This window comes from Capricornis sumatraensis, chromosome 6 (genome assembly GCF_032405125.1).
Source record: "Capricornis sumatraensis isolate serow.1 chromosome 6, serow.2, whole genome shotgun sequence".
Classification (NCBI taxonomy): domain Eukaryota; kingdom Metazoa; phylum Chordata; class Mammalia; order Artiodactyla; family Bovidae; genus Capricornis; species Capricornis sumatraensis.
In genome coordinates this window covers 80,730,534-80,755,196 of record NC_091074.1, presented here as the reverse complement: position 1 = coordinate 80,755,196, position 24,663 = coordinate 80,730,534, and the positions used below count along the sequence as shown (strand labels likewise).

The 24,663-nt window shown below is 39.2% G+C and overlaps 1 protein-coding gene across 1 annotated transcript in view; it reads right to left on the bottom strand.

The window, feature by feature from the left end:
• The window catches only part of ADAM28 (ADAM metallopeptidase domain 28), a 75,337-nt gene that overhangs the window by 3,835 nt on the left and 46,839 nt on the right, over window positions 1-24,663 (bottom strand). Inside the window, exons 14-20 of the mRNA XM_068974045.1 lie at window positions 19,046-19,241; window positions 17,058-17,160; window positions 14,469-14,628; window positions 13,451-13,531; window positions 12,570-12,648; window positions 1,326-1,434; window positions 305-380 (exon numbers count right to left, since the gene is read on the bottom strand). Of these exons, the coding sequence (XP_068830146.1) occupies window positions 305-380; window positions 1,326-1,434; window positions 12,570-12,648; window positions 13,451-13,531; window positions 14,469-14,628; window positions 17,058-17,160; window positions 19,046-19,241 (804 nt within the window). The remainder of the gene's footprint in view (window positions 1-304; window positions 381-1,325; window positions 1,435-12,569; window positions 12,649-13,450; window positions 13,532-14,468; window positions 14,629-17,057; window positions 17,161-19,045; window positions 19,242-24,663) is intronic.

The following is a 24,663-nucleotide window of genomic DNA, read 5'->3' as shown; positions in this document are numbered from 1 at the left end:
GGCATCTACCTTTCTTTTGTTTTTTAAATTCTCTTTGCCTTTTGTAAACCACAGCAAAGCGGCCTCTACATTTTAGAGAGAAAAGCAACCTCTACATTTTAGAGAGAGTCTTTTGCATTTAACAAAAGGCAAAGGCGAACTTTCTGAATGTGTAGTTACAAAACCTGCAGTCCTTGCTACATACTAGTACTACATACTAGTGAGATAGATTTGTAAAACACTGCTGAGTAGAAATGACAGCTAAAGAGAGAGAGAGGGTCATAAGCTGGGGTCCACAGAAAACACACTACAGACTCTGGTTCACCTCTTGGGGTTGAACAGTCTTCGCCATCTGTGGTTTCTTCTGATTGTGTAGGCCGGTCTCAGTGGTAGACAGTGGCCTGTATGTAAAAGCATAGCATTTACAGTGACTTAGCAGTGTCTTTACCACAAGAGGGAGATTTGAGAGAAGTCTGCTCCTTTCCTTTGCCCTTCTGTGTCCTTCTTGGTAACTGCTGGGCTTTTCGTCTGCTCCCTAGGACATCCTCCGGGTTTCCCTTTTCTGTAATTCATAATGATCACCACTGATTTTCTTTTTGATTCTCTACCAAGCCATGATATCTAATCATGATGGTCTTGAGTCCAGTTTTTATCTAAATTATGTCTTTTAAGTAAATAAAGATTTATTTTATTCATTAAATACTTATCAGAAGACCATTCTGAGTGAATAAGTCAGTCTTTTGAAAATGCTGGAAAGATACTATAGTGTCAGGATTATGTTTTAAAGACTGACTGATGTAGGTGCAAATCCAGATTTCATTACTTAGGTTGTAAGACTTTAAACATGCTTGCTTACCTCCCTGAGCTTCTGTTTCCACATCAGTAAAAATGTGAAGTCCCTAACCTTGCAGGATTGTTGTGAGGATAAATATATACCTTTTCATCTATAAAGTGGAAATACTAATAAGTAAATCTTATTTCCTTGTGAAGATTAAATGTTCTTATGAAGATTAAATGACATAATATATGCAAAAGGGCTAACCAAGGTGCTCGCTATAAAGCTGTCATCAATACATTTTAAAGACGGTATTTGTATAATGAGTGTTAAAATATTTAATAATGAGAGCTCTTCTTATTATGAATTATAAACAGTGATTAAACAGAAGAAAAAAAGCAGGTCTTCCTGTGAAAAATGCCCCCAATAAACAGAATACCAAGCATCTGGTCTGAGAAAAATGTCTCTGTAGTTATCTCTGAGTACTTGAAGCAAACTAAAATGAGATGAAATTTGATAATTTGGGTCCTTACATTTACAGTGAATTAGCTGTCCCCAAAGCAGGGCCTACCTCTGGACTAACTTCTGCTTTTCTCTGGAGCTTCGGCATCGGATTACTATAGCAACCACCACAAACATGACAGCCACAGGGAACAGCACCCCAACCACAATGGAAAAGTCTGCAACAGAGAACAAGGGCCTCATGAAAATATGCTCAGTTCACAAATACACATCACACTGGTCCTGATTTCTTTATCACAAACGTCATCGATCCTTTTTCCAAAGAACATGTGTTCCCTGGAAAATCTCTATAGCCAGTAAAATGAAAATGTATCTTGATAATGATTATCATCATGTTATTTAGATAAAGGGGCTAAAGAGGATCTATGCAGAACATTTTACATGAGATTAGTAAAGCATCAAAATAACTGAGAATGCTTAGAAGGAATAAATTGAAAACAAAAGGCTGGAAGATCAGAAAGTGTATGAAGTAAGGGGGATGGCAGGAGAGGAAAGAAACATTTTTTAAAATTCAACCTTGGAATAAAGCATGTAAAAATAACCTGAAGTCCTGAAATCCTACTCCTCTCAGGAGCAAATAAGAAGCTGAGACATAAAAAAGAGAACAAATGGATAATTGATAACTGATAGATAGATGGGACATAAGTGAGTGTTCTATTGATGTTTACTCTATATTAGAATTATATTTGGGGGGGTTATAAGATCACTTCATGGGAAATAGATGGGGAAACAGTGGAAAGAGTGGCTGACTTTATTTTGGGGGGCTCCAAAATCACTGCAGATGGTGACTGCAGCCATGAAATTAAAAGATGCTTACTCCTTGGAAGGAAAGTTATGACCAACCTAGATAGTATATTCAAAAGCAGAGACATTACTTTGCCAACAAAGGTCTGTCTAGTCAAGGCTATGGTTTTTCCTGTGGTCATGTATGGATGTGAGAGCTGGACTGTGAAGAAAGCTGAGTGCCGAAGAATTGATGCTTTTGAACTGTGGTGTTGGAGAAGACTCTTGAGAGTCCCTTGGACTGCAAGGAGATCCAACCAGTCCATCCTAAAAGAGATCAGCCCCGGGTGTTCTTTGGAAGGACTGATGCTAAAGCTGAAACTCCAGTACTTTGGCCACCCCATGCTAAAAGTTGACTCATTGGAAAAGACTCTGATGCTGGGAGGGATTGAGGGCAGGAGAAGAAGGGGACGACCGAGGATGAGATGGCTGGATGGCATCACTGACTCGATGGACGTGGGTTTGGGTGAACTCCGGGAGTTGGTGATGGATAGGGAGGCCTGGCGTACTGTGATACATGGGGTCGCAAAGAGTTGGACACGACTGAGTGACTGAACTGAACTGAAGATGTTTTCTATTTTACCTACAGCCTAGTTAATGAGTGCAACTTTAATCTTCTGTTATCTCATATATTAATTTCTCATAATAATCTGAAACCACAAAGACCGGGGGTACAAGTTTGAAGAGCAATGCCAACAGCTACTGACTGCTCTCTTATTACAGAGATCACTAAATCAATAATAAGAATACTTTTTTGGCATAAATGCAAGAAAAGCTCACAAACGTGAACACACATGCATGCAGAAAGGTAGAGACCTCAGAAGTAGAATTCTAGGTAAGATAATAATTGTTTAAATACTAAATACTCTCTACCCTCCATAAAAATTTCTATCCAAAAAACCAAAGGAAATGCAATTATAAGGTATTTGTGTTAGAAATAGTATAGATATGTTCAGAACTTTTTTAGTGTACTTGCACTAACAACACTGTAGCTAATTTCAAAAGAGTGACATAGTCCAGAGGAAATAAAGACGAACTCAGCAGTACTTCACAGACACCCATAATTTGAAAGGTCGTGGTCTAGGTATAAAGCTGGGGCATGACAGATGGAGAGTATTATAACAGGAAGCAGCTTTATAGTTGAAGATGGCAGTGTCTGAACAGAAAACACAGTCTTTTCTATTTCTGGAAACGTAGGTCTAGGAAATTTGAACCAGCTCTCTCACTAAAAACAGCAAATTGAACTAAAAAAAAAAAAAAAGCTTCCTAAAAACACAGAAGTGCTAAAGAATAGGGGGAAATTACTCTGGAGTGAGAGAAAATTAGTTTGGAGTGAGAGAGCAAGAACCCAGAAAGACAGAAAGGAAAATGATTCTGGATGAAAGCCCAGAAATGCACAAAAGAATGAAGAGTAAATAAACCAAGACCGAACCTTAATGTAAACTGTAGACTTTGGGTGATAATCATGCCTCCATGTAGGTTCATTAACTATAACAAACATTGCACTCTGGTGGGGGATGGTAGTGTTGGGGATGACTGTGCACGTTTGGGGCAGAATACATGGGAAACCTTTGTACTTTCTACTCAGTTTTCCTGTGGAGTTAAAATCAGCTCTAAAAAGTAAAGTCTATATTAAAAGAAATAAACTGGAAATTTTTATGATGGCCACTTAAAGAATACAAAATAAATGCATAATCTCCAAATCAATAAAAAGAAAACTGGAGTGATTAAAATCCTTATGACGCCCATAAGATAAGAAAGAAGAGAAAAAGGAAGAGACCAGATAGGAAGAATACACCCAAGTATATCAGTAATTACATTTAATTTAAATGGACCAGATTTTTAAAAAATTATTATCAATCTAAAATTTTTTTTAATTTTTATTTTTACTATATTTTACTTTACAATACTGTATTGGTTTTGCCATACATTGAAAATTTTAAATATATTTGTATTTTTAAAATGAGAGGCAGATGTAAAACATGAGGTTTCAGAAAGGATGAAAATATAAGTAAGAAAAAAGTTAGACCAAAATAAATATGGTACAGCTACATTTTTCTCCATGATCTGTAGACTTTAAAAGGCAAGAAAACTAGAGATACACACAAGCATTTCATAATGACTAAAGTGTTAATTCACTGGGAAGACATACAATTCTAAGTCTTTTTGTAGTGGATATCAAGGTCTCAAAATATATAGGCATTAATATACCCAGAATTTTCTTGGGCTGCAAAATCACTGCAGATGGTGACTGTAGGCATGAAATTAAAAGATGCTTTCTCTTTGGAAGAAAAGCTATGACAAACCTAGACAGCATACTAAAAAGCATGACAAAGGTCTTACTGACAAAGGTCTGTCTAGTCAAAGCTGTGATTGTTCCAGTAGTCATGTATGAATGTGAGAGTTGGACCATAAAGAAAGTGGAGTGTTGAAGAATTGATGCTTTTGAACTGCTGTGCTAGAGAAGACTCTTGAGAGTTCCTTGAGCTGCAAGGAGATCCAACCAGTCAATCCTAAAGCAAATGAGTCCTGAATATTCATTGAAAGGACTGATGCTGAAGCTGAAGCTCCAATACTTTGGCCACCTGATGCAAAGAGCTGACTCACTGGAAAAGATTCTGATGCTGGGAAAGATTGAAGGCAGGAGGAGAAGGGGACGACAGAGGGTGAGATGGTTAGATGTCATCACCAACTTGATGGACATGAGTTTGAGCAAGCTCTGGGAGTTGGTGATAAACAGAGAAGACTTCAGTCCATGGGGTCACAAAAATTGGACACAACTGAGTGACTGGACTGAACTGAACTGAATAGAACCAGAAGTGATGGCCACGTTCATAATTACAGTGGGGATTTTAACACTTGTGGCTCTGTAATTGGTACAACAAACAAACAAGATATCAGTAAGGATTAATATATTACACACAACTAACAAACATGGATTAAAAAACATGGAAAATACTGCACATAACTGCATAATACATATTTTTTTTGTGCACAGACAGAACACCTACAATATGGGCATATGCTGAGTCATAGAAAGTGTCAACAAATTTCAACACATTCTCAACACTGTAGATTTTCTGGTCTCTATGGAATTATGCTGCATATAATGTTAACAATAGCTAGATAATCTGTATATGCATGTACATTAAGAAATATACAACTAAACATTTCAAGGGCAAAGAAGAAAGCAAATGGAAACTTGAAAATAATTTAAGTCAAATGATAATGAAAATATCAGTTACCATATGGGCTACAAACTGAAAACTAAAGAGGCAAAGATTTCTTTCAAGAATTTTAAGATGAAATAAATTTAAGGAAAGGGAATTGTATAAAGCAGACACTGAAATAGAAAAAAAAAAGTTTGAAAAAGAAAAATAAACCATAAAGAATAATTAAAGTTTTAAAATTTTGTTAGGATAATAGAAAAAAAGATTAAAAAGCATGCTACAGATCCTACAGATATTGAAAAGATAAGTAAGTATTATGAGGAATTTTAAACCAAAACATTGAAATTCAAGTGAACGAGGAAAATGTCTAGTAAAATATACTAAAACTTGTATAAGAAGATATAAAAAACCTGAAGGTTCTTATAACTACTAAAGACATTGGATCTTTAATTAAAATATTGCTCAGAACTCTAGGCCCATTTGGGTACTGACAAGTTCTAAACAGATGTTTAGGGAGAGTCTTCCATTCTTATATAAATTTTTCCAGAGAATTTAGATAAATGAGAACACTCCACTTTACTTAACATGATTAACATAATCCTGTACTCAGATTTATAAAGACACAATGAGAAAATTATAGGCATCACCCATGAACATAATGTAATAGCAGACATCACCCATCAGTATCTATTCAGTTTAGTTCAGTTCAGTCGCTCAGTCTGTTCACTTTTTGCGACCCCATGAATTGCAGCTCGCCAGGCCTCCTGTCCATCACCAACTCCCGGAGTTCACTCAAGCTCATGTCCATCGAGTCGGTGATGCCATTCAGCCATTTCATCTTCTGTCGTCCCCTTCTCCTCCTGCCCCCAATCCCTCCCAGCATCAGAGTCTTTTCCAGTGAGTCAACACTTCGCATGAGGCGATCAAAGAACTGGAGTTTCAGCTTTAGCATCATTCCTTCCAAAGAATACCCAGGACTGATCTCCTTTAGAATGGACTGGTTGGATCTCCTTGCAGTCCAAGAGACTGTCAAGAGTCTTCGACAACACCACTGTTCAAAAGCATCAATTCTTTGGCATTCAGCTTTCTTCACAGTCCAACTCTCACATCCATACATGACTACTGGAAAAACCATAGCCTTGACTAGACGGACCTTTGTTGGCAAAGTCTGCTTTTGAATATACTATCTAGGTTGGTCATAACTTTCCTTCCAAGGAGTAAGAGTCTTTTAATTTAATGGCTGCAATCACCATCTGCAGTGATTCTGGAGCCCAAAAAAATAAAGTCTGACACTGTTTCCACTGTTTCCCCATCTATTTCCCATGAAGTGATGGGACCTGATGCCATGATCTTTGTTTTCTGGATGTTGAGCTTTAAGCCAACTTTTTCACTTTCCTCTTTCACTTTCATCAAGAAGCTTTTTAGTTCCTCTTCACTTTCTGCCATAAGAGTGGTGTCATCTGCATATCTGAGGTTATTGATATTTCTCCTGGCAATCTTGATTCTAGCTTGTGTTTCTTGCAGCCCAGTGTTTCTCATGATGTACTCTGCATAGAATTAAATAAGCAGGGTGACAATACACAGCCTTCATGTACTCCTTTTCCTATTTGGAACCAGTCTGTTGTTCCATGTCCAGTTCTAACTGCTGCCTCCTGACCTGCATATAGGTTTCTCAAGAGGTAGGTCAGGTGGTCTGGTATTCCCATCTCTTGAAGAATTTTTCACAGTTTATTGTGATCCACAGAGTCAAAGGCTTTGGCATAGTCGATAAAGCAGAAATAGATGTTTTTCTGGAACTCTCTTGCTTTTTTGATGATCCAGTGGATGTTGGCAATTTGATCTCTCGTTCCTCTGCCTTTTCTAAAACCAGCTTGAACATCTGCAAGTTCACGGTTCACATATTGCTGAAGTCTGGCTTGGAGAATTTTGAGCATTACTTTACTAGCGTGTGAGATGAGTGCAATTGTGAGGTAGTTTGAGCATTCTTTGGCATTGTCTTTCTTTGGGATTGGAATGAAAACTGACCTTTTCCAGTCCTGTGGCCACTGCTGAGTTTTCCAACTTTGATTGCATATTGAGTACAGCACTTTCACAGCATCATCTTTCAGGATTTGAAATAGCTCTACTGGAATTCCATCACCTCCACTAGCTTTGTTCATAGTGATGCTTTCTAAGGCCCACTTGACTTCACATTCCAGGATGTCTGGCTCTAGATGAGTGACCACACCATTGTGATTATCTGAGTCATGAAGCTCTTTTTTGTACAGTTCTTCTCTGTATTCTTGCCACCTCTTCTTAATATCTTTTGCTTCTGTTAGGTCCATACCATTTCTGTCCTTTATCGAGCCCATCTTTGCATGAAATGTTCCCTTGGTATCTCTAATTTTCCTGGAGAGATCACTAGTCTTTCCCATTCTGTTGTTTTCCTCTATTTCTTTGCACTGATTTGTGAGGAAGGCTTTCTTATCTCTTCTTGCTATTCTTTGGAACTGCATTCAGATGCTTATATCTTTCCTTTTCTCCATTGCTTTTCACTTCTCTTCTTCTCACAGCTATTTGTAAGGCCTCCACAGACAGCCACTTTGCTTTTCTGCATTTCTTTTCCATGGGGATGGTCTTGATCCCTGTCTCCTATACAATGTCATGAACTTCCGTCCATAGTTCATCAGGCACTCTATCTATCAGGTGTAGTCCTTTAAATCTATTTCTCACTTCCACTGTATAATCATAAGGGATTTGATTGAGGTCATACCTGAATGGTCTAGTGGTTTTCCCTACTTTCTTCAATTTAAGTCTGAAGTTGGCAATAAGGAGTTCATGATCTGAGCCACAGTCAGGTCCTGGTCTTGTTTTTGCTGACTGTATAGAGCTTCTCCATCTTTGACTGCAAAGAATATAATCAATCCACTTTCAGTGTTGACCATCTGGTGATATCCATTTGTAGAGCCTTCTCTTGTGTTGTTGGAAGAGGGTGTTTACTATGACCAGTGCGTTCTGTTGGCAAAACTCTATCACTCTTTGCCCTGCTTCATTCCGTATTCCAAGGCCAAATTTGCCCATTACTCCAGGTATTTCTTGACTTCCTACTTTTGCATTCCAGTCCCTTATAATGAAAAGGACATCGTTTTTGGGTGTTAGATCTAAAATGTCTTGTAGGTCTTCATAGAACCGTTCAACTTCAGTTCTTCAGAGTTACTGGTTGGGCATAGACTTGGATAACTGTGATATTGAATGGTTTGCCTTGGAAACGAACAGAGATAATTCTGTCGTTTTTGAGATTGCATTCAAGTATTGCATTTTGGACTCTTTTGCTGACCATGATGGCTACTCCATTTCTTCTAAGGGATTCCTGCCTGCAGTAGTAGATATAATGGTTATTGGAGTTAAATTCACCAATTCCAGTCCATTTTAGTTTGCTGATTCCTAGAATGTCGACGTTCACTCTTGCCATCTCCTGTTTGACCATTTCCAATTTGCCTTGATCATGGACCTGACATTCCAGGTTCCTATGTAATATTGCTCTTTACAGTATCGGACCTTGCTTCTATCACCAGTCACATCCACAACTGGGTATTGTTTTTGCTTTGGCTTCATTCCTTCATTCTTTCTGGAGTTACTTCTCCACTGATCTCCAGTAGCATATTGGGCACCTACCAACCTATGAGTTCTCTTTCAGTATTCTATCATTTTGTCTTTTCATACTGTTCATGGGATTCTCAAGGCAAGAATACCTAAGTGGTTTACCATTCCCTTCTCCAGTGGACCACATTCTATCAGACCTCTCCACCATGACCTGCTCATCTTGGGTGACCCCACATGGCATGGCTTAGTTTCATTGAGTTAGACAAGGCTGTGGTCCATGTGATTAGACTGACTGGTTTCCTGTGATTATGGTTTCAGTGTCACTGCCCTCTGATGCCCTCTTGCAACACCTACGGTCTTACTTGGGTTTCTCTCACCTTGGATGTGGGGTTTCTCTTCATGGCTCTAGTGTATCTATAAAAGCTATTAAATATTTCCATGTTGGGTTTATGCAAGGAATGCAAAGTTAGATAAATATTCAAGTATCAATCAATTTATTTTGCAATACCAACAAAGTAAAGAGTTAAAAATCTTAACCAATACATAAAAAGTACTTGATATGATTCTTAGCAAACTAGAAATAGAAGTGAATTTTCTTAGTCAGATGAAGAGGATCTAATATGAAAGAATACCTTTAGATAACAGGGCAAAATACTGAAAGTCTTTCCTAAGATTGGGAAAGAAGTAAAGAGGCTTGCTATCTCTTGCTACTTCTGTTCAACATTGCACAATGTTGAAAAAAAGTACAAGAAATTAAAATTATGACTGTTAGAGAGGAAGTAGCAAAACTGTCATTTTTCTCAAACAGTATGAATGAATATGTAGAAAATATAAAAGAATTCATAAGTTACTAAAATTATTGACAGGTTAGCAGAGGTGCTTCATATAAAAACAAATATACAAAAATTAATTGAGGTTCTATATTCTCAGTTCAGTTCAGTTCAGTCGCTCAGTCGTGTCTGACTTTCATGACCCCATGGGCTGCAGCCTACCAGGCTTCTCCATCCATGGGATTTTTCAGGCGAGAGTACTGGAGTGGGGTGCCATTGCCTTCTCTGATGTACTCTGCATATAAGTTAAATAAGCAAGGTGACACTACACAGCCTTGACATACTCCTTTTCCTATTTGGAAACAGTCTGTTGTTCCATGTCCAGTTCTAACTGTTGCTTCCTGACCTGCATATAGGTTTCTCAAAAGGTAGGTCAGGTGGTCTGGTATTCCCATCTCTTGAAGAATTTTCCACAGTTTATTGTGATCCACACAGTCAACGGCTTTGGCATAGTCAATAAAGCAGAAATAGATGTTTTTCTGGTACCCTCTTGCTTTTTTGATGATCCAGCAGATGTTGGCAATTTGATCTCTGATTCCTCTGCCTTTCCTAAATCTAGCTTGAACAACTGGAAGTTCACGGTTCATGTATTGCTGAAGCCTGGCTTGGAGAATTTTGAGCATTTATCTACTAGCGTGTGAGATGGGTGCAATTAATAAATCCAATTAATATATATTATATATAAAAATTCTATGGTGAAAATCATTGAATATTATTTAGCAAAATTAGAGAACGCTAAGTAAATGGATACTTATTTCATGTACTGAGTTTGGAATTCAATATTTTGTATATGCTCATTCTTCCCCAAGTGAATCTATAGACACAGTTTAGACTAACTTTAAATTCCAACAGGAATTGTGTGTGTAACTTGAAAATCTGACTGTAAAATATATGTGGAAGTACAAAAGCTAATAGCCAACACATTCTTGAAAAACAAAATTAAAGGACTGCCTCTAAGATAACAAACTTATCTTAAAGATACAATAATAAAAAGAATATTATACTGGCATGTGTATGGTCAGTCGTGTCAGACTCTTTGTGACCCCATGGACTGTAGCCTACCAGGCTCCTCTGTCCCTGGGATTCTCCAGGCAAGAATACTGGAGTGAGTTGTCATTTCCTCCTCCAGGAAGAGGAAATTTCCTCCTAATCCAGAAAGTGAACTCACATCTCCTGAAATGGCAGGAGGATTCTTTATCACTGAGTCACCTATGAAGGCCTTATGCTGGCATATGGATAGTCAAATAGAACCCCCAGAAAAGTAGAAATATCTCAGAGAGACACACATGCGGACACATATGCTTTTATTGGAAAACTGGTACCATAAAGCATTAAGGAAGCATATATTACACGGGCTTCCCAGGTGGTGCTAGTGGTAAAGAACCCACTTGCCAGTTCAGGAGACACAAGAAACAAGGGATTGATCCCTGGGTCAGGAAGATCCTCTGGAGAAAGGCATGGCAACCCACCCCAGTATTCTTGCCTGGAGAATCCTATGGACAAAGAAGCCTGGTGGGTTACAGTCCATGGGATCACGAAGAGTTGGACACTACTGAAATGATTTAGCACAACACAGATCTATTACATAAATGATGGTGTGACAATTGAGTATCTATCTGGGATAAAAGTGAAATTGAACACTTGCATCATACACAGAATAATTCCAGATACATTATAGATTTAAATTTGAAAAAGCAATAAAATAATCCTTTTTGGAAGATCATATATGGATATACATTCATTACTTTAGGATAGAAAAAAATTCCTTAAAAAGGACACAAAAAGGAAACTAATCATCAAGGAAATGATAAACAAATTGACTACATTACAATTAAAATCTTCTTTAATCACATGACATCACAAAGAGTGAGAAAACACAGAATGAATGGAGTTATTTGCAGCACATATAACTGAAAAATAGCTTATATCAAATATATTAAAACTTAAGTTAATAGGGGGTCAGGGAGATACCCAACAGAAAAATACACAAAATGGCATGAACAAATATTTCATAAAAGAGAAAATACCAATGGCCATAAAAATTAAGAAAGGATTCTATCATTATTACTAGCTATAAAAACAATTTAAACGAAAATTTCAATGCGTGATCACTACTGACCCACAAGAGTTGCTAAAATACAACAGTTCTATTTATGCCAAATCGCTTAAAGGTTGTAAAGCAATAGGAAGAGGTCCTGAGGAGGAGCAGCTGTTTCTAAAGTAAAGGTAATGAAGAGCTCTGTCCTCAGGGCAAGGTATTCATCACCATGGCAACTGGAGGTGAGGCTCTCTGGCTGTTTCCACAATGAAGGTCTGAGGTCTATAGGAAGATCTGCCTATGGATAGAGCTCTCAGGCAGATCTCCAGTCAGGAGAGGTAAGGTCCAACAAGCATGCACACATGCCAAGAAAACCCCTGTGAGCTAATTCAAGTCAACCTAATCCCACATTCAATGAAGGATCATATATCCTGAAGAAAAATAGCACAGTGCAATATAAGAGAGGAGAGGGTGAAAAAAAAATGTCAACTCAGAAGAAATAGAGGTAATCTGGAGAAGAGACTGAACCTGCAAAAATAATAAGTCATATTCTTAGAGAGTTTTATGAGGATATTATACCTAGTATACCTTCAGTCAAGGCTGTTAGGAAAATGGGACAATCGTAAAGCAAGAAAACTCAGAAAATTAGAATGAAATGACAAATATAAAATTTCAAGGATTGTTTTGGTAAAATATAAAAACATAAGAGGGTGGGAAATATGATTTAAAACTTGGATGAGAAACTTTGGAGATTAATATCGTGGATTTATTACCTACAGAACAGGAATTCCAAGAAGAAAGAGAAAAAGGCATGGAATCTTGCGTAATAGGAAATAAATACTTGGAAGAGGTGAGCAATTTTCTCAAATTAGACATGTAATGTTACGTACTGAAGACCGTGGAAGAACTAGAGCAGTCAGGAGGGGCCCATCCTTCTTTACACTGACACTGGAGCTCGTGGTCACACACCTAGAGGAGGAACGGTTCTGTCAGTTTTCTCACTGAACTAATGCTCAACACAAGGGCTTATTCATTCATAATTAAGTACATTTCAAAAAAAAATGAAACAACACAAAAGAATAACCCCCTGCTCTGCAGCCTTTCAACTACCTACATAATTTAAGCATCAATAATAGGAATTTCATAATGCCATCTGCAGCAACATAGATGAACTTAGAGAAATGTCATCCTGAGTGAAGTAAGTCAGGCAGAGAAGGAGAAATATCATATGACAGACTTATATGTGGAATCTAAAAGAACTGATAAAAATGAACTTAACAAAACAGAAAGAGACTCACAGACTTAAGAGAATGAAATTATGGTTGTTGGGGGGAAGGGATAGTTAGGGAGTTTGGGATGGAAATGTATACCTTGCTATATTTAAAATGGATAACCAACAAAGACCTACTTACAGCATAGGAAACTCTGCTCAGTGTTATGCGGCAGGCTGGATGGGAGGGGAGTTTGGGAGAGAATGGATATGTGTGTGTGTGTGACCAAGTCCCTTTGATATTCGCCTGAAACTACCACAACATCATTTGTTTAATTGGCTATATGCCAATACAAAATAAAAAGTTAAAAAAAAACAGGAATTTCAGTATCAGGTTCTTTGAAGGAAGTTTTCATTGAATCAAAGTACTAAAGAGTTAGATAAACTTAATTGTTTTAATCATTCAACACTGAAACACTACATTAACATCACCCAAACTGTCTGACCTAAAATGACATAAGATTGAGCAAGCTTTGGGAAACACTGTCAAGACTTACTTACAGTGTGTCCTTTGCACTTAGAGGAGCAATTTGCTGATTTGTAAGTTCTTTCCATATCCACACATTCTGCATTAATGCAAACCTGAAAGTGATGTGAAAAACACAAAACTGACATGAATGTCCAAAGATATCACTTATGCAAACTGTTGACTCTTCAGGAGTTAATCTTATATTTTTAGCTACTATTAATGCTATCAAGAGCTTCCCAGGTGCTCAGTGGATAAAGAATCTGCCTGCAATGCAGGAGATGCAGGAGATGTGGGTTCAGTCCCTTGATCTGCAAGATCCCCTAGAGGAGGAAATGGCAATCCACTCCAGTATTCTTACCTGGGAAATCCCATGGACAGAGGAGCCTGGCAGGCTACAGTCCACAGGGTCACAAAGAATCAGAAAAGACAGAAGCAACTAAGCATGCACGCACGCATTGTCATCAAACTTACTCTTTATTCGAGAAATCACAACATCCTTTTGAAAACAGGAAGATGGAATCTAGGTAATTTTTGTAATAAAATATTTAGGAAGTCCTCTCCAAAGAAAATTTCCTTACTTCATTCCTCATGGATTATTCCCTTAATCCACCTCTTTAGTTCAGCTCTGTAGACTGATAGTTAGCACTGAGCTAAGCATTGCACATGATACAAGGTACTGATTCCAAGCAAAATTAACATGGAAAACATGTTAATATCATATCATCTTTAAGATTAAAATAAAAATTTGTGTAAAAATGAGTAGTATTGTTATGATTATATTTATTACTATCAGTGGCTATCATTTGCTGAGAACCTACCAATTTAGGGGCAGTAAAACTTGCCCAAATTTAACATCCTAGTGCTAAGCACATAATAGGTACTTATTAAATCACACTGAAGGGAAGAACACACTCATGCATACATGAATGGCATAAACATTGCTTTGAAAATTGTGCTCCATGAAACACAGGGAGGCCCTGAGAAGAAAATAAACAAAACAAAAAACAAACAGAAAGAACGTTCTGAGTAAAAGCCGGAATTTCAACTCACCTTCTTATCTCCACATTTGGTTCCATTGATTACCATGCCAATTTCTTCTCTGCTGTCTTCAGGAGCAAATAGTTTACATGTCAGGAATGTGGCTATCCGTCCTTTCCAGGGCAGATAATCTGAGCCACCATGACAGAACAACTTCCCACACATGGCATCTCTGAGGAAAAGCCAAAATTTGCTGCGGTTGAAACACCAGGATCCAAACTGCAGTTTTATACAAATATAAATCACCTCCTGGACTATCAATATTTAACTAATGGTATTTTTCCCTAAGGCAGAGACTCCTAGTTCTCCTTTATACCAGTTTTCCCCTTATTCTTAAGCAATAGAACCACCATATTCAACGGTTTGCAAGGCCTGGTGTTGCTAAAATAACAAACAAACAACAACAGCAACAACAAAACCCTTGTCTCCCAGATTCCCTAATTTTGGCCAGTCACCTAAATTCTGGCCAGTGGGAAGGATGCAGAACCTTAACTTCAGATTCTTGAAGGTGGCCTTATGTGAGGGTATGTGTTGTTGTTGACGTTTAGTCACTAAGTTGTGTCTGACTCTTCGGGACCCCACGGACTGCAGCACACTAGGCTTCCCTCTCCTTCACTATCTCCCACAGTTTACTCAAATTCATGTCCACTGAGTTGGTGATTCTCTTCAACCATCTCACCCTCTGCTTCCCCTTTCCCTTTCGCCTTCCATCTTTTCCAGCATCAGGGTCTTTTCCAGTGAGTCAGTTTTTTGCATCAGGTGACCAAAGTATTGGAGCTTCAGCTTCAACATCAGTTCTTAACATCAAGGAGGGCACCTAGGAAGTTAGTTTCTGTCTTGTTTCAGGTAAGGTTATTTATTTCATTAATTGCAGCAGAATAATTCTCTTGACTATAGTTGTATCAGTATAAGGCTGAGCCTTGGATGGCATTCCAAGGCATCATGTAGGTTCCTGAAAGAACCCCTGCAAATTCAGATGAAATTGCCAGGGGATCACTAATGCCTTGCATTCACTAGCAAGGGGAAGAAAGTCAATGTCAACAATATTGGAATCAATTGCTTTTATGTAAAATTTAGAGGAAAGTTGTGAAAAAAGTCTTCTGAGAGTGTTAGAATCAGGTTCTTCTGATTACTCTGGTGGCTTTTAGAAAAAATACCACCGAGGAGCAGAGAAAGGCCTGCATTCTTTCCAGACTTGAGATGGTATTTTTCTTGAATCATTTAGGTAGAGCTTTAAGAGGAAGGCTCTAAAAAGGTGAAAGTTGCTCAGTCATATCTGACTCTGCGACCCCATGGACTATAGCCTACCAACTTTGTCTATCCGTGGAATTTTCCAGGCAAGAATACTGGAGTGGGTTGCCATTTCCTTCTCCAGGGGATCTTCCCAACCCAGAGACTCAACCCAGGTCTCCTGCATCACAGGCAGACTTTCTATCCTCTGCACCACCAAGGAAGCCCTAGGAAGGCTCTAGGACCTAGGGAATTTCAGGCTTACTTCTCACTACAAGCAAAAATTATTAAGAAGTGATCAGAAGGCCAGTCTATGGGAAGAAATGAAATGCTTATGTCTTTGGTTGCAGAAATTATCCAGTATTCACACAAGCATTTATACAGGACAAGGGTGTGTGTACACTTTACAGAGGAAAGATGGAATTACCCTAGCCTTTTTTCCCTATCATAACTTCTCATACTAAATATTGCTACCCACTCACCCTACTCCCACACACATATAGACTTTTATTAATATATTCTCCCCTGATTTCCTATAAAGGAGAGCCCATAAGGCATGACCATCTTTGAGGCTCAGACTCCCCAAAAGATGATCTTCTGTCCAAAATAGTTTGTTTGGTAATAACTATCATTGAGAAAAATTAGTGTTATTCAACAGAAAAAAACTTGGAGAAATGCTGATCTTTTTCATTCAGTGTCTTGTTACATATTAGTTTGCACATGCAAAGTTTGGAACAGGTATTTCACCTATTATCATTTAATTTTTAAAAATCATCTTAGAACTGTAGAATCCAAGGGAAATATATAGAAAAATCTCAAGTTCATTGATTACAGTGTTTATCTTTTCTTTTTTAAGACTATCAATTTTTTTATGGAAAACAAATTCTTTAGGTCAGTTGTCAATCTTTTCCCTTACTGTATTTTTTTCTTTATGGAATGCCATGGTAAGTTAAAAAAAAAACAAAAAACTGTACAATCATTGTGTTGCTTATTCCTCTGAGAAGATACGTATTTCTACCATAGAATCATCATGAAATGCAGTAGATGGAAAAGCATCTGAAGCATACTGGAGAATAAGTGTACACATTTCCAACAAGGCCCATTTACTCTCCTATGTTCCTTCTCAAACATTCATTCTATTTAACAGCAGCTATACTTGGTGTCCTTTGAAGCAAGCATTATAAGAGATTGAAAAATGGGAATCATTCCCTATTTACCTTTTTAACTCATTGCCTAGCCTAAAATAAAGCAAGTAATAGTCACTCAATGAATGTTTATCCAATAAATGATGTCCAAATTACTTTCTCTTTAAATGAGATAAATCAGCATGTGTGAAAATGAGCGGGAAGTTCAAATAGCAAGGCCACTTACTTTGCTTTACAGGGAATGTGTGTGTTGTTCACTTTTTGACAGTATCCATGAGTTGACCCAACTTCATTGTGTCTAAAACATGACTTATCTGCAACCTGGGCTCCTGGGATCAAACAAGGTCAGTCAGGTCATAGATGGAAAGAAGAGAGGTAAGTAGTTCAGTGCTACAAAGGATTCATGAAACAGAAAGCCAGCATGAAGAACACGATTTTAGCATCATACCTCTTCTTGGAAATACAGTTTACTTTGATATGATATCAAGAGAAATGTCTGGAGTTAAAAAATTTTTTTGGATGGCCTATTTTTGAATGATGGCTATCTAAATATTTGGAAATATCTGTAAGACTGAAGACTTAGCTAGAAGAGCCATAGTTATCCTAGCAGCAGCCCACAGGCAGACACTGGAATGCTGTCCTGTTGGAGGGTATACATGTGACAGGTACACCCTATGCTTAGTCAGACTTCTACTCTGCCAGGAAGTAATATGCATCACAAGTTTAATTTCTCATGCAATCTTCATCAGATGGGCAATCAATGGTTAAGAGCTGTGTGATATGGTTAATTGCCTTAAACTTTCAATTTGCTCTGTGTAAAAATGATGACTCTATGATAGTGTGCCCTCATAATGTTATTATGAGGATTTTTAAAAGGTTTTTAGGATTATATCTTTTTTAAAAAAACAAACTTGATTTATTTAAATGTTTGACCACACCTGGAGTCATGTGGGATCTTAGTTCCCCTACCAAGGATTGAACCCACACCCTCTGCATTGGAAGACAGAGTCTTAACCATTGGACCACCAAGGAAGTCCACTATTAAGAAGATTAAATGAGTTAATCTATATGAGCCACTGAAAAGAGTGCCTGATCAGTAGAACATGGTGTATAAATATTACCCATTCTTATTAGCATTCTCATTTTGTTAATAAAGGTACAGAGGGTGGTATTGGTTAAAGCCACAAAGAGAGATGAAAAATCAGACTTTAAATCAAGTACTATTGAGTCAAATGCCTCTATCCTTCTTTTTCTAATGCCTCTACTCCTTCTCTCTCCTCTACTTTAAAGATCAATAAGGAAGACCTAGAAAATATGAATCCAGCCTTTGAAAAAACAACAAAGTTAAAAATAATAAAAAGCCTATGGAGTCTAGGACTAGCAGATAGAAACTATTATAGGATGGTTGAGAAATAAGGTCCCATCGTGTAGCTCAGGGAACTACATTCAATATCCTGTAATAAACCATAATGGAAAGAAATACAAAAAACTGTCACTGTTTGCAGATGACATGATACTATATAGAAAATCCTAAAGATGCTACCAGAAAACTACTCATCAATGAATTTGAGCTCCTCAATGAATTTGAAAACTACTAGAGCTCATCAATGTATTTGGTAAAGTTGCAGGATACAAAATTAATACACAGAAATCTTGCATACTTATACACTCACAACAAAATATCAGAACAAAAGATTAATCAATGGAACAGAATAGAAAGTCCAGAGATAAACCTACATGCCTATGGTCACCTAATCTATGATCAAAGAGGCAAGAATATACACTGGAGAAAAGACAGTCTCTTCAGTAAGTAGTGCTGGGAAAACTGGACAGCTACATGTAAAAGAATGAAATTAGAACACTTACTAACACCACACACAAAAATAAACTCAAAATGGGTTAAAGACCTGAATGTAAGGCCAGATGCTATAAAACTCTTAAAGGAAAATATAAGCAGTTCACACTTTGACATAAATCACAAGATCTTTTTTGACCCACCTCCTAAAGTGATGAAAATAGATGCAAAATAAAAAAATGAAACCTAATTAAATGTAAAAGCTTTTGCACAGTAAAGGAAACCATAAAGGAAGGACGAAAGGGACAGAATGCTAATTCAGCCATGATGAAACACTGTCACTTGGAATGATATGGTTTTCCTGTGTATGGACACGGAGAGAGGCAGACATGCCAGTGACACTGGGCTTGTCCTCGTACCTGGTCCCCAGAGGTCAGTGCACTGCTGCTCCAGGGTGGGGCACATTCCCATCCAGCAGTAGCCTTTCCCATTCTGGCAAGGGAAGCCATTGATTTGGTATCGATCACTGGGGCAAAGAGTAGATTTGCCATCACACATTTCAGGCAGGTCACACTCATCTTTTGCCGGTCTGCACACCTCACCAGCCTTTTTTAACTGTAGGGAAATAAAAATGTAGACATGGACTTTTTCCACCTGACCTACCACAATATCTCAAATTGATGCAAATTATATTTTCCCTGTGGCCTTTAATTAGCAATGTGTACCTAGAGGTATTGTTCTATTTTAGTTTATATTTGTATTGTATAAGCCAAAACCATCTCCTATAATGTCTCTTCCACTGACTTTGGCCAAGCCCTGAGTTGTTAAAGCAATCAATACTTCTGAATTTGTAGAGCAACTGCTATAAAAATAACAATGAAAAAATACTTTTGAACACCCAGCAATATTATAGATGCAAAGAAGGAAGTTACCTTTCCCTTTGTTAAATGCATCTTTCTCAAGTTTTTCAAGGAGATTTAAATCTGCAGCTCCAGAAATTTACTGGTGAAGTGAATCTTTTGTGATAAGGAAGATAAGCTTCGAAACCCAGATCAGCATGCTCTGAGATTTTCCCAGGCATCGAGTTTCCTAATCCTGAATTCCTTTTAGTGTAATTTTAGATATTTCTTTTTCACTCACATCTTCTTATGGAATGATTTATTAGGAGGGAGAAACAAACCCCAAAACCATTCATTTGCTGTGTTAATTCCATTAAAATCTATTACTGCAAATCTTGCTCTTATTTGCTCAGAGAAATGTTAGTCAAAGAAATCCTGCCATTCAGGCAGATCTAAAGAGGCCTGTGTGGATACTGGAATCACCTCCTTCCTTAGCTGAAGCAACTAGGTATGTTTTCACTACAATGTTCTTGCCTGAGAAATCTCATGGACAGAGTGGTCTTGCGAGCTACAGTCCATGGGGTTGCAGAGTCAGATATGACTCAGTGACTAAACGACCACCACTTCACATCAAGAAATTTTTAATATCTTTACACTGGTGAGAGCATAACATCAAAATTTTCATTGGGGCCTATGAGACCCTGCAAAGCCCCTCTGCTCCAGTCAGACTAACTTTCTTATCTGATGTCACACAAACCATGCTTTACCTTCTGTTTATTCTTTCCTTATCTGGAATTCTTTTTTCTTTCTGTTTATATAAAATCTGCTCTACTTCCCAAACAGTTTGAAACCCTAATTTTTCCATGAAAACTCCTCTGACCCCTTCAATGTGGATCATTGCTCCTCTTTTCCACATGTAGTAGGAAAACAACCCAGAATTTGGATATGAAAGACACATAATTTGAATATGAAAGATACATACTTGGCTCTGCTAGTGGCTAGATGTGTACCCTTAGCAAGTGAGTTTGATCTTAACTTTATAAGCCATTATGAAAATTAAGTGAAAAAATATGTGGAAAGTAATATACCCAAAGGTTATATATCATTATAATATCTACCTGGCATTTAATCATGTATAGTATTTTCATCCATTTCAGGTATGTATAAATATATCCTCACCCTAAGGAAACAGCAAGTATTTTGAGGAAAAATACCACTGTGTGTGTGTGTGTGTGTGCGCAATGCAAGAGACGCAGAAGTTGCAGGTTTGATCCCTGGGTCAGGAAGATCCCCTGAAGGAGGAAAACGGCAATCCACTCCAGTAGTTTTGCATGAAAAGTCCTATGGACATGTTAGGTAGTTAGAACAGGAAAAAGGAGTCAAAATGGTGGTGTCTAAGAAAGGGGAAAGCCTGCAAAAATGGATCAAAAGAAAACCCGTGGACTGGATTGAGACCTTCAGGTGGGAAAACATACCCACCTCTTGGCTAGCTCAGTTTCACAGGGCAAGCTCAGTGGGGAGGAAACAAATGCATGAAAGGAGGAAGCCAAGATGGATTAAGGCCTCTCCTTTGGGGTCAGCCCGCCCTCACGCCTTGAGGGTGTACTATCCTTTGCTTGCCAAATAAAGCTGAGCTATAACTGAACTGTAACACTGGTCCGCCATTTCAAATCTTTGTTGCAGTGAGACAGAACCAAGAAAATTACACAATCCCCTGACATATCTGGTGCCGTGACCCAGATGTCACCTGGCTGAAACAACCTCAGCTCATCCCCAGTGAGGCGGAGACCAAGCACAGCAGAAGACCAACTTGGTGAAAGCTCACATGCTGGAAGCTGAACGTGAAGGAAACCCAGCACACTGGAAATGACAAGAAGCCCAGTGTGCTGGAAACAGGGACAGACAAAACAAACTTAGACAAAAGCTCATGAGGCTCAGTCTCAGATTCCAGAAGACCTCCAGTATAGGTAGGAGGTCCTCGCCCCTATGGCTGGATGGACATATGGCTAACAGAATCTTAATTCCTTTACAGTCTCTTGTTTCTTATTTCCTCGAACCCCCTGTGAACAGATGAATGGCCGTGGGCACAACTTAGGGATTCTGGCAGGGGCTACTCCTCAGTGTGTCCTGAAGGCTCCACTATCTGCTGTGCCCTAGCAGCTGTTACCCAAGTGGGTGAGGGTTCTTTGGCCCTTAACCTCCTTTGTGCCTAGAATCAGGCCAATGAAAATTGTGGGCACAGGTCAGGCATTTAGCAGTTTTCCCAGCAAGTTATGAAAGGGGTTCCTTGGCATGTTTTTCCCACTGTTTTTTCTCCCATCCTTTAGCTCCTCTCTCCATCTATGCCTCTGTTTACAAAGTACTGGGCAGGTCATCATCTTTCCATTTCTGAAAGTTGTGTTTGAAACTGTTTGCCTAAGATTGGGACTGAAACCCATGTGGCAGAAACTCTGTGCTATGCTTAGTCACTCAGGCGTGTCCAATCAGGACTTGAGCCCAGCCAAAACTCATGGTGCCTGGTTTTAGCACCTAATGAAGCTCAGGTTCTTAATCTCTCATTGCAAAACAGTTTGGTGAGAGACACAGCGATAAGAGGTAGATTTGTTTGAATTCACAGGGAAGCACAGTCCACAGAGTGTGTGCCATCACAGAGGGTATATATAGTGGCCATGAAATGTGGTGTGGTTAATTTTTATGGGTTGGGTGATTTCTTATGCTAATGAGTGGGAGGATCATTCCAACATTTGGGGAAACACTCCTTGGTCTTTTGATAGTGCCTTAGAACTGTCATGTTGCCTCCAGATGTGTCATTTAGCTTGCAGATTGAAGGCTTTTAGTTGAAATTGACTTGTCTGCATCTTGGACCCATTTGATTTTAATTGGTTTATGTTATGCCCTTGGGCTATATCAGTCTTTCAAAAGTTGTGCCCTGCCTGCTTCAGTCCTGTTTCATGCTCTTTTCATGAGCCCTGTCCAGGCTCATAGTGTTGCCTCTACAATCTTCTGGCAGGACAACCAGAAAATAGCTAGCTCTTGGGAGGGAAATACTGTATAATATCCAATCTCTCTAGAGATTCACACCTTCATCTTCCATGTTTCCCACAACAGATGCAACAACAGCACCTCTCAGTGAAGCTGCTAGGATGGGTGACAGGCCCATAATGCCTGCTAGAAGTTAATCTGTTGGTGGCATCCCTTCAAGGGCAACTGGGCTTCCAGGGACAATGTTTGCTGCTTTGGGAGTTAACCCTGCAGATTGTTTGGGCCCAAACCCTTACCACCCTTCTCCTAAAGCTACAAACATACCCCTGGATCAAATCTCCACTCCATTTTATGGAACATCTGGTCTGTTGCCTCTTATCATTTTGTCCTTAAGCCACGTACTAACTCCTACAACATTAAACCTGCCCCTACTGTAGGCAACATCGCGCCACCCAGCTTACTATTAGAGTACTCTTAAAGCCCCGAACAAGACCAGATAACCTGCTCCTTTGTCATTACTTCTGTTATTGCCTAAAGTGACAATGAAATGTTTACCATTGGAAATACCCTGAACTGCTCTGGAAGACTAAGGGAGGAAATCAGTGACTTACATTTCATCAGAGAAATAAGAGGATAAGGTTTATGGTTATTTCCTCAGATTCCCCATCCCAGGGCACAGGCTTAGATTGCTTTACATCATAGTATCTATTCCCATCTGTGGTGGACAAACCAGCAATGAGTTAAGATTACAACCCCTTAATCCTACCCAACACTAGTCACACTAGAGTCATTGGGAATGCCCAGTTCCAGCTTGGGTGTCCCAGGAGGTAAACCTGCCTCAAGCTGCCTAGGAATCTGGTCCTTGGGAGGTTGTCATGCCTCAACCTGCTTGGGGATCCACAAGTCCAGGGGTCCCAGGAGGTCTACATGGCTTGACCTGCCCAGGGACCCAATTCTCAGGAGGTTGCCATGCCTCAACCTGCCTGGGGATTCAATCTCCAGGAAGTTGTCACATCTCAACCTGCCTGGGGATCTGCACTCTGACCCAAGTATGCCTGCCTCTCAGGTTACAACAGTACTGGGTAGGATAAGCTTCAGATAGACTCACCCCTAAGGAAGTCCACCCAAGGAAACAGAAGGAAGCCTATTAGTTGTGGGACTTTGCCCAGTCTCAGCAATAACTCAGGAGTCCAGTGAGAACCCTACTGTCTTTCTGGAAAGTCTAAAAGAGGCCCTCCAAAAGTTTATCAACTTAGATGTTTATGAGGAACAGGTGATCTTAAAGGACAAATTCCTGTCCCAGTGTACATCAAACCCCTAGTTGCAACAGCTACAGACAGCATCAGGACCCTGCTGCCTCTTTAGATGAGATGGTCCAGACAGCCACCAATACCTTTTATAACAGAGAACAGGAGAAGAGGGCCAAGGCCCAGGAAAGGGAAAGAAGGAAAGAAATAAGGCATGCCCAGATGCTGGCTGTCTTCCAGGGAAGCCCTATGGCAAATTCTGAGTCCTTGAAGGACAAGGCACAAGGCACAAGCCTAAACTGTAGACAGGTGGTACATTGGGCCAAAGAGTGTTCAAACTGTGACAAGTCTGCTAAAACGGCTTGCTACAAACGCCATCAATTGGGACACTGGGTGGCACTCTGCCCTTGGAACCCAAGAGCCTCAAGGTCAAGCACCAAGCCTTCCCTCTTGATGGTTCAACAGGACTGAAGTGGCCTGCTCCAGCCAGCCTACCTGTCACAGATAACCTTCATGGAGCCAGAGCCAAGGGTCCAACCAGATGTGGCAGGTAGGTCCAAGAATTTCTTGGTTGACACAAGGCTACCTACCCTGTCCTGACCTCCTTCTCTGGAGCATTCTCCTCCCAAACCTGTGCCATTTTTGTTGCTACAGGAAAAACAATAACAAAAAGATTCACCCAAGCACTTCTATGTTGCTGGGATGGACAAATATTTTCCCATCAGTTTCTGGTGGTCCCTGAGAGTCTTACTCCTTTATTGGGAAGAGATCTCTCCCTGCTTTTGAAATCTTGTAGCTACTGCAGTCCTGATAGAAGATGCTTTAAAACTCTTTTTTAGGGGCAAATTAGCTATTTTTACCAGCCACCAAGTGAAACAACTCCTGAATGGGAGAGTCCATTTATGGATGTCTGATCAAAGGATCCTCAGATATCAAGTAGTGCTGATGGAAAATTCAGGCCTGACTGTA